The sequence below is a fragment of the Budorcas taxicolor genome, chromosome X, assembly GCF_023091745.1.
Source record: "Budorcas taxicolor isolate Tak-1 chromosome X, Takin1.1, whole genome shotgun sequence".
Taxonomy (NCBI): Eukaryota; Metazoa; Chordata; class Mammalia; order Artiodactyla; family Bovidae; genus Budorcas; species Budorcas taxicolor.
Genome location: NC_068935.1, coordinates 125,800,509 through 125,813,405, shown reverse-complemented (window position 1 = coordinate 125,813,405; position 12,897 = coordinate 125,800,509). Strand labels below are relative to the sequence as shown.

Sequence of the window (12,897 nt, the reverse complement as noted above, 5' to 3'; positions counted from 1 at the left end):
TTCTAACAGTAGCATGTTTGGCACTTAAGAAAGTAAACGTTTTTAGTATTAAGTATGTTTTCCATCGGTTGACCTTAACAGAGAATATTTATTGTTGCTTTAAAAATTATAGTTCTGGAGTCTTTACTCTGTAAAATTCTGCTTCAGCCTTGAGGAAGAGGAAATGGAGGAGGCATGCTAAATATCTAAGGCAAGAGACGTCAACTGGTGGCCAGCTGGCTGAAATTGCCCCATGGTCATGTTTGGTTTGGCCTGAGGAAGTTTTTAAAATGATCTTAAATTAGAACACCTTTACAAAGTCTGCAGTGTCCTCAATACATGCCATTCCCCCCCATTATTTTTCTATCTCGCTGGCTTCACTTGTTTATATTATGTGCCTGACCTGACCCTGTAGACTCTTAAACATGTGAGCCCTGCCCTACAAAATGCTCATATTCTTCAGCCCTCTTTATGACCCAGGAAACAAGACTGGACATCATATATCCAGTTTTTTAGATAATAGCAAGAGCTTAGATGCATGGGTGATGATACTGGATAATAAGGAGCGAAATGCACTGATTTTCAGGCACATGCAGATTTAGGTGTAGGAAACCTCCATTCTTTACCTATAATTTCAGTTGGTTGGGGTACATGGACCACTTGAATTTCATACTTGCTGTTGACTTTTGAAAAATAAGCTAACCAGATCAAATCCAAACCCCTAAGGATAAGAACCAAACCAAAGCCATTAAAGAGGCATAGGAGGAAGAACAAACAAGACCAGACTGTCACCTTGGCCATTCCTACAGAGCTTGCATTCAATTCTGGAATACCCTGATTAGTCTTATCTCCACGTTCCCACATTCCATAATCCTGTTGGAGAAAAAGGTGAAGAGAGGTATTAATAGATGACAAGTACTATGGAAAAATGACTCCTTTATGTCACTGTAGGCATCATGAAATGTGACTCTCTCTTCCCAAAGGGTACCAAATTCATGCCTTTACACACTCAAGCTGTATTCTTTCTTGATTTCAGTTTATTTGACCTCTGGTTAGAGTTCTGGAAATAAATACTCAAGTAGAACAAAAATGCATGCGAAGACACTCAGTTTTCTTATTTCTAAAAGTTAATCATTTGTAAGAAACTCACGATTTATAGAGAACAAAATATTTTATCTTAAAAGGCTGACCTTTATTCACCTAATACGTCTAAACTTGCATTAAACTGTAAGATGGAATAAAGAAGAAATGGGTTATAACTGGGTGAAATCAACCAAACTATTTAAAATAATAGATTACCTTTTGAGAAAAAAATGCTCAGCAGTAATGGGTGCAAAGTCAAAACTGAGGCTCAGAACACTAAACTTGCCTGGTATTTTGAAATGAATTAATATGAATTGGCTTAGGATAGCCCGTCCACATAGAGGACTTGATACATACATACTTAACTTTTGTAGCTCATATTTTCACTGAAGAAATCCAGGCACTGGATACCATTTTGAAATAATGCTATATACAGTATTTTACAACCCAAGAAGAACAGGACCAATGCCAACATTCTGGCACTTATCATTATTAGAGAAAGATGAACATTTTCAGAATAAGACATTTCAGACTCAGACACACTAGAGTGACTTTAGACTCTTCCCTGCCATGCAGGCCTCGTGGCTGACTCCAGGACCCCTTCCTTCAGTCCTCTGCACAGTGGGGCCTTTCCATTCCAACCCGTCCTCATTCCAACCCTGGAGCCGATTGCCTGACTCATCCTTAGAAACTGCTTTGATCAGCTTGCTCCATAGCACGAGACTCTAACCTGACAACCTGTTTATTCCCTAGTGGATCATGTTCAAATCTCTCTCTCTGATGGCCTTACCTCTATGATCCAGCCCCACACTTCCTGCCTGTCCACAATTCCTACTATTCTGGAGCACTCAGCTGTCACCCTAAGACACCCTTTACTCCCCCCTCTCTTTCCGCAACCACCCCTCCCCTTCCCCCACACTCACAGCCATTCCTGATACTCTCGCACCCCTTTCCCTCCTCCTGCTTATCTGAGCCCTACTCATCTACCAACATCCAACTCCGGTTCCACCCTTTCTACAAAGCCTTCCCCAGTTTCTTCAGACCAGGCTTTGTCAACCTCGGCGGTACTGACATTTGCAGCCTACTCATTCTCTGTTGTAGGGGGGCTGTCCTGTGCACTGGAAGGTGTTCAGCTGCATCCCTGGCCTCCACCCTCTAGATGCCAATAGTACCCGCTCCCCTGTTGTCAACATCGAAAATGTCTCCAGACATTGCCTGGTTTCCCTGGGAGAGCCAAAGACTGCTCCTGGTGGACGATTACTGCTTCAGACCTGGGGTCAGCAAGCGCTTGCCCTGGCACCGACTCCGGTCTGCTACACCTGTGATCCAGAAATAAGGTCTATTTGGGCCACAGCTGCACTCACGAGGTCAAAGGTTGTCTATAGCTGTTTGTGTGGTATCAGTACAATGGCAGAGTTAAATAGCAGCAAGAGAGACCACAGAGACTGGAAGAGCTGAGAAGATTTACTCTGGCCCTTTCCAGAAAAAGTTTGCTGATCCTTGTTGGTAGCTCTTTATTAAAAACAAAAAGCAAACTCTAGCCTTTCATTACTGCTCTTCTGGCCAGCTTTGCAGTTTAGCTGTTCTCTACAAGTGTGTGAGGCTCAGCTCTCGGTAGCAGACAGCAGCCTGGAGGAACTGAGTGTGTAGGTATTTCCACCCATCACCTAGCCCGGGGCACCTGTCTGGGTCCAGCCTCTCTCCCTGTGCGCTGCCTCGGACACTGGTGTTGCCCTTCACCCTGATTCAGGCTCCCAGTACACATGCCACAGGGTATTTGAGGATCTTATTTAAAATGAACCTAATGAATTCAAACAGAGCATATGGCACATTTCAACAACAAAAGCTCCCCAACTGAGTTCCTGGACACAAATGTGCAGTTTATGTGCAGAGGTGACATAATCTTATACCTCTAATCTTGCTAACCTTCGGGTCAGCCCCAGACAACCTGGCCCTCAAACAGCTGTGTGATTTTTATCCTTCCTGACACTGTAACACTGGAAAATAAACACTGGATTTGAACTTACAGCAACTTTATACGCAGCTTCTATGTAAAAAACAAGATTCTGTATGAAGGCCACCTCGTCAAGAGTGAAAATAATACGTAAGCCTACAAAAGAAAAACAAACAGTTTACGGAGTTATGCTGTAAAGAGAGAGCTGCCAATTACAAATGACAAATCTTATACTAGAAAATAAATTATATACCCTCATTTGCATTTTTCTTACTAGGGCATCAAAAATTAAGTATGAAGTCAGTCATAACAGTTAATGTCTAATTCGGGAAGGAAAGAGGGGAGGAAGCAGGGAGAGCAGGATAGGGAGGGAAAGATGGAGGAAGGAAGTGAGACGGTAACAGGCAGGAAGGCCAGGGGTCTCCAAATGGAGGAAATAGCCTGCAAGTGTCAGGCATTTTTATCTCCCTTAAGCGGCAGGAAGAAACAAACTAGCGATATTTTTTTTCCTTCTCTATACAAATTTAAAAGGAGGTTTCTCTTAAAATTCTGTGTTGCCATGACACCTGGTTTCACCTGAAGTTAACCAATGCGTTTTTCTTATGGAAATGTTTATCTTAAGCTATGCTAATGTACTATGCATTTACCCCAAACTGTCTTCAAATCGGTTCTACCTTTTGGCTCAGAACCTACTTGATAAACCAGTATGTTATACTCCGATATCGTTCCTCATGGTGCTCTGCCCTTCTTCAAGATTCAAGCTAATCCTTTTACGGCCCAAGATGAACTATTTGGAGCCAAGATTATCCCAAAATACATCCTATGGGTGAGGGGCCTGGTGCCATTCTAAGTTTTGAGACATTCCTTTCTTTCATTAACAGACTGCTGATGACTATATAACATCCAGCTAAAGACTAGCAGGGGGGTACTCTTTCTGCCCCCTTCTGATGCCTACGTCAGAAGTTTTCTCTGTCGCCTTTATACTTTAGTAAAACTTTATTGCACAAAAGCTCTGAGCGATCAAGCCTCGTCTCTGGCTCCGGATTGAATTCTTCTCCTCTGGGGGCCAAGAATCCCGGTGTCATAATTCAACAACAACCTTTCAGAAGGGAGGAAGGAAGGAGGGAAACAGGATGGGAAAGAAGGAGGGAGGTAGTGAATAAGGGAGGGAAGGAGAAAAGGCAAAAGGAAGGAGGGAAGGAAGAAAGGTGATAAGAAAGGAGGGAAAGAAGGAAAGATAGAATGAGAAAAGGAAGGAAAGAAGAAGGACAAAAGGGAAAAAAGATATGAGGGAGGGAGGGAGGGAAGGAAGGAAGGAGGGAAGAACAGAATAAGGAGAGTAGGAAGGAAGGAGAGAAGAAGGGAGGGAGGGGAGGAGGGAAAGAAGGAGAGGAGGAAGGAGGAAGGGAGGGAAGGAAGGATGAGGCAGGAAGGGAGAATGGAGGGAAGGAGGGTAGAAAGGAAGGAGAAGGGGCTGGAAGGAGGGAAGGATAGGAAGGAAGGAGGGAGGGGGTAAATAAGGAGGGTGGGAGGGAGGGAGGAAAGGAGTGAACAGAGAAGGGAGAGGAGGAGAGCAAAAGGAAAGGAAGGAGGAAGATGAGGGCAGGAAGGAAGGAGGGAGGGAAGAAAGGGAGGAGAGAAGGAAGGAGGGAAAGAAGTTGAGAGGGAAGGACAGAAAAAACGAAGGGAGGAAGTAGGGAAGAAAGGACAGAGGGAAGGATGGAAAGAGGGGAGGAAGGAAGGAGGGGAGAAAGAGAGGGAGGAGAAGAGAGGAGGACAGGACAGGAAGGAGGAGGAGGGCAGAAAGGAAGGAGGAAAGGTGAGAGGAGGAGGGCAAGATGGAAGGAAGGAAGGGGGCTAGAAAGGAAGAAGACAGGGAGGGAGGGCAGGCAGGAGGGAGGAAGGGAAGGAGGGAAGGGGAAATAAGGAAGGAGAGAGGGAAAGAGGGAGCGATGAAAGGAAGGAGAGAGAGGGGGAAGGAGAGAGGAAGGGCGAGGGGAAGAGAGGGATGGAATGAAAGAGCGAGGGAGGGAAGGAGGCGAGAAGGGAACGAAGGAAGGAAAGACAAATGGAAGTAGATATGGAAGGGGGAGGAGGGGAAGGAAAGAAGGAAGGCGGCAGGGAGGGTGGGAAGGAGAGAGGGAAGGAAGGTAGTAGGGAAGAAAGGAAAGAAAGGAAGGGTGGACATGAGGAGGATGGGAAGGAAGGAGGGAGGGCAAGGACAGAAGGAAGCAGTCAGGGAGAAAGGAGGAAAGGAAGGAAGGAAGGAGGGAGGGAGGGAGGGAAAGAGGGAAGGACAGGACAGTGGAAGGAAGGAGGGTAGAAAAGAAGGGAGGGAGTGAATGAAGGAGGCAGGAATGGAAGGAAGGAGGGAGAGGAGGAGTGAGGGAAGGAAAGATGGTAGCAGGGTAGGAATAAGGTGAAGGAAGATGGAAGGTGGGAAGGAGGGAGGGAAGGAAGAAATGAGAGAAGGAAAGAGGGAGGGATGGAGGGAAGGTGGGAGAGAAGGAGGGAGGGAAGGAATGTGGGAGGGATGGAAGGAGGGAAGGAGGGGGAATGGAGGGAGGGAAGGAAGAAGGGAGTAAAGGAAGGAAGGAGGGAGGGAAGGAAGGAGGGCACAAAGTGGAAAGGATGGAAAGATGGAAGGAAGGAGGGTAGAGAGGAAGGAGGGAGCGAGAACAGGGTGAGAGAGGGAGAGAAAGGAGGGAGGGAAGGCTCATGGGAGGGACAGAAGGAAGGAGGGGAGGAGGGAGGGAAGGAAGGATGCAGGAAGGAAGTAGGGAAAGACGGAAGGATGGTAGACAGGAAGGAAAGAAAGAGGAAAGCATGCAGAGGAGGAGGGAAAGAGGACATAAAGGAAAGACGGAGAGAAGGAAGGAAGGAGGGAGGGCAGGAAGGAAGAAAGAATGGAAGGTGGGAAAAGGAAAGAAGCAAGGGGAGAAGGTAAGAGTGAGAAATGAAAGTAAGGAAGGAGGGAAGGATAGGGAGGAGGCTAGAAAGGAAGGAGGGAGGATGGGAATAAAGGAGGCAGGGAGGGAAGGAAAAGAAGAAAGGGAAGAGAGAGAAGGAAGGAGGGAGGAAAGGAAGGATAGGAGGAGGGTAGGAAGAAGGGAAGGAAGGAAGAATGGAAGGGGAAGAAGGGAGGGAAGGAAGAAATGAGAAGGAAAGGAGGAGGGATGAATGGAAGGAAAGTGGGAGGGATGGGAGGAAGGAAGCAGGGAGAGAAGGAAGGAGGGAAGAAGTGGAAGAGTAAAGAATGGATGGATGGAAGGAGGGAGGGATGGAAGCAAAGAGGGAAGGAGGGAAGGAAGGAGGGAAAGAGGGAATGAGGGAGGGAAGGAAGGAAGGAGAGGAGGAGGGATGGAAGGAAGGAAGGAAAAGGAGGGAAGGACAGGATGAAGGAAGGAGAGTAGAAAGGAAGGAGAGAGGCAAGATAGAAAGTAGGGAGGAAAATAAGGAATGAGGGAAGGATGAAAGGAAGGAGGGAAGGAAAGAGTGAGGACAGAAAGGAGGGAATGAAGGAGGGAGCCAAGGAAGGATGGAAGATAAGAATGGCTCCACTTTTGTCTGTGTGCCTAGGAGGAGAAATGATTGAAAGAGATGTGGGGCCTTCATATACGTATGGGATTTGTGCAGAAAGATTCCACAGAGCCAGCATTTTAGCCCAGCATAACCACTGTCTTATCCTTGAGTAAAGCGCAGGGTGGGTATTTTCCCCCAATGGCCAGGTTGGGAAAGGAGAGCCCCCAACCACAGGCAATGGCTCTTCAACTCATGGAAACGCCAGCTCTCAGCACCTGCCCAGGAGGTGCACCCATGTACTGAAGCAGGCAATAACCAGGAAAGCAAGCTTGAATGTACAGCTGGTTATGACAAAAACATGTAAAGTATGAATTCTTGAAACTGGTGTGGGTAAGATACATACTCTTACATCACTTGGGGGTGTGTGTGGTTAACTGGTAAAGTAAAAAAGAAAATGCAAGTGAAGTCATTCAGTCACGTCCAACTCTTTGTGACCCCATGAGCTATTTAGCCTACCAGGCTCCTCTGTCCATGGATTTTCCAGGCAAGAATACTGGAGTGGGTTGCCATTTCCTTCTCCAAACTGGTAAACTGTTCTGCAAACAATTTGGCAATGAGTATAAGTAGCCTTTGAATGATATCAAACTAAGAGAAGGAAGCAAATAGATATGAGGGTCAAAGTTTGTATCGCAATACAGTTATGATAGGTAAACAGAAGAATAAAGGAATAGTTTAATTATGGAATATCCATTGGTAAAGTCACTAAAATTGTTTATGAACACCTTTAATATTATGGGAGAAATGCTTAAGTTATAATGCTATGTAATGAAAACACTATATGCATACCATATGACCTGAAATATGTTTTTTAAAATACAGTGAAAAAAAAACCTGGAGGAGACACATTCAAATGACAATTATCAGTGAGATTTTTTTTCCTTTGTATTTCATTATATTTTCCAAACCATCTACAGTGAGCTCATCTTAACTTTCATAACCAAAACATCCTTTCCAAGTCCCAGGTTTATTCACAAAGCCAAAACACTATTATTTCCTGATTTCTCCTATTTTTGGAGTTTCACCTTTGCAGTCTGAAGTAAATGCAAAGCCTTTAACCCAGGAGCATGAATTTACGGGACTGGAGGGAACAGCTCTGCGACACAGCAGCTAAGCGGCCTAACTCAAGGCCACCTGGTGCACAGAGCAGGCGCAACAGCCCTGGTCCTGCGACGGCTCAGGAAGCTGACTGTCAACAGAGCCACAGAATCAGGGCATATAATGTAATGCAAAAAAGCAGCTTATATTGAATACTGGTCAATGCCTGCCCCTCCCCGGCCCCTTCTGGATGGTCACTCCCAGTTCAACGGGCTCCATCAGGCCTGGCTCACCGGAGGCTGTCATCTGGGCCAGAAACAGGAGGAAGAGGGAGGTGGCATCCACCTGGAGGTGGCCCCACTGGTCGTCGCCCACCACAGTGCTGCAGGTAGCAGTGTTGTACTTGGCGTGCAGGCTGTCCTTGGTACTCTGAGTGTGCTTGAACCTCTCCACTTTATCCACCTGAGGAAGACAGCAAGCCGGCTGCATGGCTAAGGGGTTCATGGCTGGCAGGGTCATTATCTTGGATTTAGACCTTTTATCTGTTACCTCTGGGAGACAGAGGGATGGAAGGTAGGGGACGAGTGCTCACTAGTGAGCATCACACAGAGGGGGTGGGGGTGTGTGTCTCTTCCTGCCCATCACCAGAAATATCTTAGTCTACTGGGATTTTAACAAGCTCTGCAAGCTTGAGAGGTCAAGCCAAAGGGTTTCCTTGTTTGCTATTTCCAGCATGAGCTGTGACACATAGTAGGAACTCAATGAGAGGGAGGCAAGGAATGAGGGAAGAGGGGAGGAAGAGGCCCTTTTCTTCCTCTGTAAATTTCTTCTTTAAATTTCCAATCCTATTTCCTTATGTTGAAAAGAAAAGAACAACGATGCTTTTCAAAACTAATGGGAATGTGCCAATCAAAGGTGGGGACTGTACCATATTCATCTTGGAATCTGTACAGATTCTAGTACGATGTTCTGTATAGAGTACATGCTCAAGAAATTGTTCTACCTCTCACTGAAAATACCAGTAAATATTACTGTCAAGTTTTAAAAACTCAAGCATTTCGACTCAAAGTGAAAGCAGCTCAGTCATGTCCGACTCTTTGTGACCCCATGGACTATATAGACCACGGAATTCTCCAGGCCAGAATACTGGAGTGGGTAGCCTTTCCCTTGTCCAGGGGATCTTCCCAACCCAGGGATCGAACCCATGTCTCCTGCATTGCAGGCGGATTCTTAACCAGCTGAGCCTCAAGGGAAGTCCAAGAATACTGGAGTGGGTAGCCTATCCCTTCTCCAGTGGATCTCCCCAACCCAGGCATCGAACTGGGGTCTCCTGCATTGCAGGTGGATTCTTTACCAACTGAGCTATGAGGGAAGCCCTGAAAAGATTTTGAGAAAGTATTCTCTGAGTCTGGTTCTACCAACTGAGCTATGAGGGAAGCCCTGAAAAGACTTTGAGAAAGTATTCTCTGAGTCTGGTTCTATGCTATATTAAAATTACTGAAGATCATTTTAAAAGGAGAAAGTAAGCTAAATTTTTTCAATTTCTCGTCTTGAGAAGTTCAAAACACTCTAAAACTGATGGTTGTCACCAGGAAAATGATAAAGCACCCACTCAGATGACCCAAAAATACATCTGTCATTTTCTGCCTACCTGTCTCATCATGCACTGGAGAAGACCTCGCATCAGTTTCACCACATTCTGTGGAAATAAAATGGGATCAGTAACAAGGCCAGCTTCCCTGCTCCATGAAAACAACCTCCTCCCCACATGACAGGTAAGCCAGTGCTGCCTGGAACCTTCCCCAAGAAGGCATATACAAGCACTTTGATTGTTTAGGTTATTTCTACTTCTCCATTCCATCACAAAGAAAGAAAATCTTGATGAAGTGACTTATCTCAAATAAAGATGTTGGACCAGATGGTATCTTCTGGTGCTGAAATCCTGTGACTCCTGCTATTTTATTCAAGACAATTTTTATAAGCCTAGTACCTTGGAGCTTTATGTCTCAATTTTTAGTAATTTATCTTTGTTATACTAAGGATGAATTAAGTCCACCCTGCCTGCCCCAAAGTAACGATGCTTTGCCAAAACAGCCATTTGTGACACCATTACTGGACTATTGAGTAAAGTTCTTACAAAATGCAAGTAGTTGCCAAGGTTTGTTAGTAATACATATTAGAACCAACTATGGACCTAGAGAGTGTCATACTGAGTGGAGTCAGTCATACAGAGAAGGAGAAATATCATATAACAATAATTATTATAAACAATAATAACATGATAATCAGACATTCTATTCTGGTATTGTACAAAACACTTTACTTAGATTCCCACTAATTCTTGCAACACCCTTTGAGGTAGGTTTTATTATTTCCCCACTTTACAATGAGGAACCTGAGGCTGATGAATCAACACTGCTCAAGTCTCTCAGCTGGCAAGGGGTGGAGCAGAACAGAGCTCAGGCCCTCTGACTCCGGAGTTTGAACTCCTTGTCAATACATTATATTGCCACTCTCTTCCTCCACAGTTCAGGCCCACTGAAAAATGGTCTTCATATGCCCTATTAAATCCACTAGAAAAAGACTTCACAAGTGGCTAGAGAATGGGGTATTTTTAGGTCAAAGTTAGCTGGCTGAAAGAACTTCCTTCCCGGGGCCATTAGCATCTCCTCTCTTACACAATGAACATGGTTTGCAGGCTAAGACGTAGTGAAGGGCCACCAAAGATAATTATGGGAGAAAAGTCTGAAATGGATCACCCTTCAGATTCTTCATTCTCTAAAATCCTAGGATTCTAGAGCATAATCTCACTTTATGTCAGAAACTCTTTTGATGCAGAAAATATTACCTCATAATTAAAAGGTATAATTAACAGTCAAAATTAATATTTCCTACAGTGTGTAGCATAAACATTTGCGAATTGACTTCCCCTCAAATAAGGTTATTTTCCATTGTGAAGAGGCCCAGTGGTTCCCAACTGGGGGTGACATTAGCATCCCCCGGGGGTGGGGGAGCATTTAGAAATGTGAGGGTGGAGGCATTTTTATTGTCACTCTGATGGGGATGGGAGCTATACGCATTTAGTAAGTAAGGACTAAGGATGCTACGTGTCCTGCAACGCATGGGACAGTCTCACACAATGAGCAGCTGTACTGTCTAAGCCCCAAATGGAATAGTGTCCATGTCGAGGATCACTGGAAGATCCAGTGTTATTAACCACACTAAACAAATCAAACAATGTGGTCTGTTTGTGCCTCTCTATTGTCAGTCATAGAGCAGCAAATCTAGTCAACTCTAACCCAGATCAGAAATTGCTTACAGAAGAGAGGTTGTGGGGTGTGTGTGAGAGAGAGAGAGAGAAAGAGAGAGAGAATAGCTAGGCATAGCTTAACTTGGATTTTACGTCAGGAGGATAGAAAATTTGGAGAACATGAATATCAAATTATTACAGTTAAATGAATGATTCACTTATGTAACTGCCATCCAAGTTCTTGGAGGAGCATTCAATGCTTGCTGTATGCATTTTAAATACTACCCCTTAGCTCCAAGACGAGGTGATTTCATCACCTCATACTTAGCACGTCTAGTAAAATGGTCCTTTCCCTGCTCGCACAGACAGGCTTCCTCTCTTAGCTTCCCTACTGCTGACAAGGCTGCCTGCCACTCAGGCCCACTTTGTTTATGATAGGGCCACAAGAATTCTCCCTGGCCTGATGACCCACTGGCTGTGTGGGCCAATAAGCAGTGTGCAAACCAAAGACAAATCCCAAAGGCACTCATGCCATGAGAATGATACGTCTACACATCAATGCTCCTTGTAGGGTAAGGGAGGTAGAGAAGGCAAGGTTAGGAAAAAGAATGAGACCAGCACTTTAAGGAACAGATCACCTTTAATGAGGCGAGAAGGGGCAGCAGTCAGATTAGTGACCTGCTGCCCTAACCCAAGAAGAGAGTAAGTATATAATAGGCATATATGTGGAAATCTACTGTCTTAAGGGGGGCCTATTCTTCTCCAAGGTTGTTCGGAGTAATTATCTCTTAAATGGCTGGGGCAAGGAATTCTGGAGATCGCCAGAGGCTGGACCAGCTGGGAGCTGGGTGTAATCAACCTTAATGTCCATTTGTTTTCTTCCGGTGAGAGAGTTCTTTATTTTGCATAGAATGGTAGGGAGGACCGGGAGGGGAGTTTTAACTCCAGGCTATTTTGAGCCATGTAACTTTCCTTCACTCCTTACTTCAACGCTATTACTCGGAACACTGAAAATACCTCCGTGCTCAGGGGCAGATTATTTTCTTACATACTTACTGATGGCAAGTCTTGGCTTTGGTAGGTATGCTGGTTTCTGATTTTGGAACGCAATAAAGGACTTCATTGTGCCGTATGATAACATGGGTATGAAAACTGGACAATATCAGCGTGGTTCAAAATTAAAGGGTACTGCAAATTAATAAGACTGCTTTGGAATGATTCAAACTAGAAAGGCATTTTGCAAAACTGTTTTAAGTAGTGGCAACACTGTTTGAATAAATATCCTTTCAACATGAGGACTCCACAGAGCATACATTTTGAAATGTGGAGTTCTAGTGTGCTGCTTTAAAAATAATCATGTTAGTTTATAATGACATCTCCTACGTGAGTATGTATAAAACTGACAGAGCATGTGTAAGAGAAATGTAGCTAGTTAGAAATTTGGATATCCACTCAGCGTGACTGTTGTTTTTTATGGAGGGGGGAAAAAAAACTCAAAAGGGGAGACATGAGAGGTTGAGAGACCAAATATCCTACAACAGAAACGGAGGCGACGCCTGCACCAGGCTGTTTTGCACACAGTTACTTCCTTGTAGGCTTTTCAGTCCAAGGAAAAGGTGCTGAGCGCCAGGCCAGAGCTGCCAGTCAGCCTTACCTGCTCCAGCTCGTAGGCCTTGGCCTTGTCCTCGTCGCGGTCGGCGTTCTTGCGGTAGGCCATGCCCAGGCCCCACACGGCCAGGATGCTGTAGATGTTATCCCGTACCCAGGCATCCTTCTGCTCGTGACTGGCTGACATCAGCCCCGTGATGGGATTCTATCAGAGAGGAGACATGAAGTGACAGCACCACCTTTCATCCAGCACCTGGGCCAGGAACGCTCACCTTAAGCGGGGCACAATGAGGACTGGGACGAGAAATGAAGAGCCCAGAGTTCCAACCCTTGCCCTGGTACCACAGTGTGATCTTGGGTGGGCAGTGACATCACTTTTCTAGGTTTTGGTTTTCTGCATAATGAG

The 12,897-nt window shown here is 45.2% G+C and overlaps 1 protein-coding gene across 1 annotated transcript in view; it reads right to left on the bottom strand.

The window, feature by feature from the left end:
• The window catches only part of PHKA2 (phosphorylase kinase regulatory subunit alpha 2), a 91,755-nt gene that overhangs the window by 50,460 nt on the left and 28,398 nt on the right, over positions 1 to 12,897 (bottom strand). The window contains exons 2-6 of the mRNA XM_052663180.1: positions 12,538 to 12,696; positions 9,285 to 9,332; positions 7,927 to 8,095; positions 3,090 to 3,172; positions 772 to 852 (exon numbers count right to left, since the gene is read on the bottom strand). Coding sequence (XP_052519140.1) covers positions 772 to 852; positions 3,090 to 3,172; positions 7,927 to 8,095; positions 9,285 to 9,332; positions 12,538 to 12,696 — 540 coding nt within the window. The remainder of the gene's footprint in view (positions 1 to 771; positions 853 to 3,089; positions 3,173 to 7,926; positions 8,096 to 9,284; positions 9,333 to 12,537; positions 12,697 to 12,897) is intronic.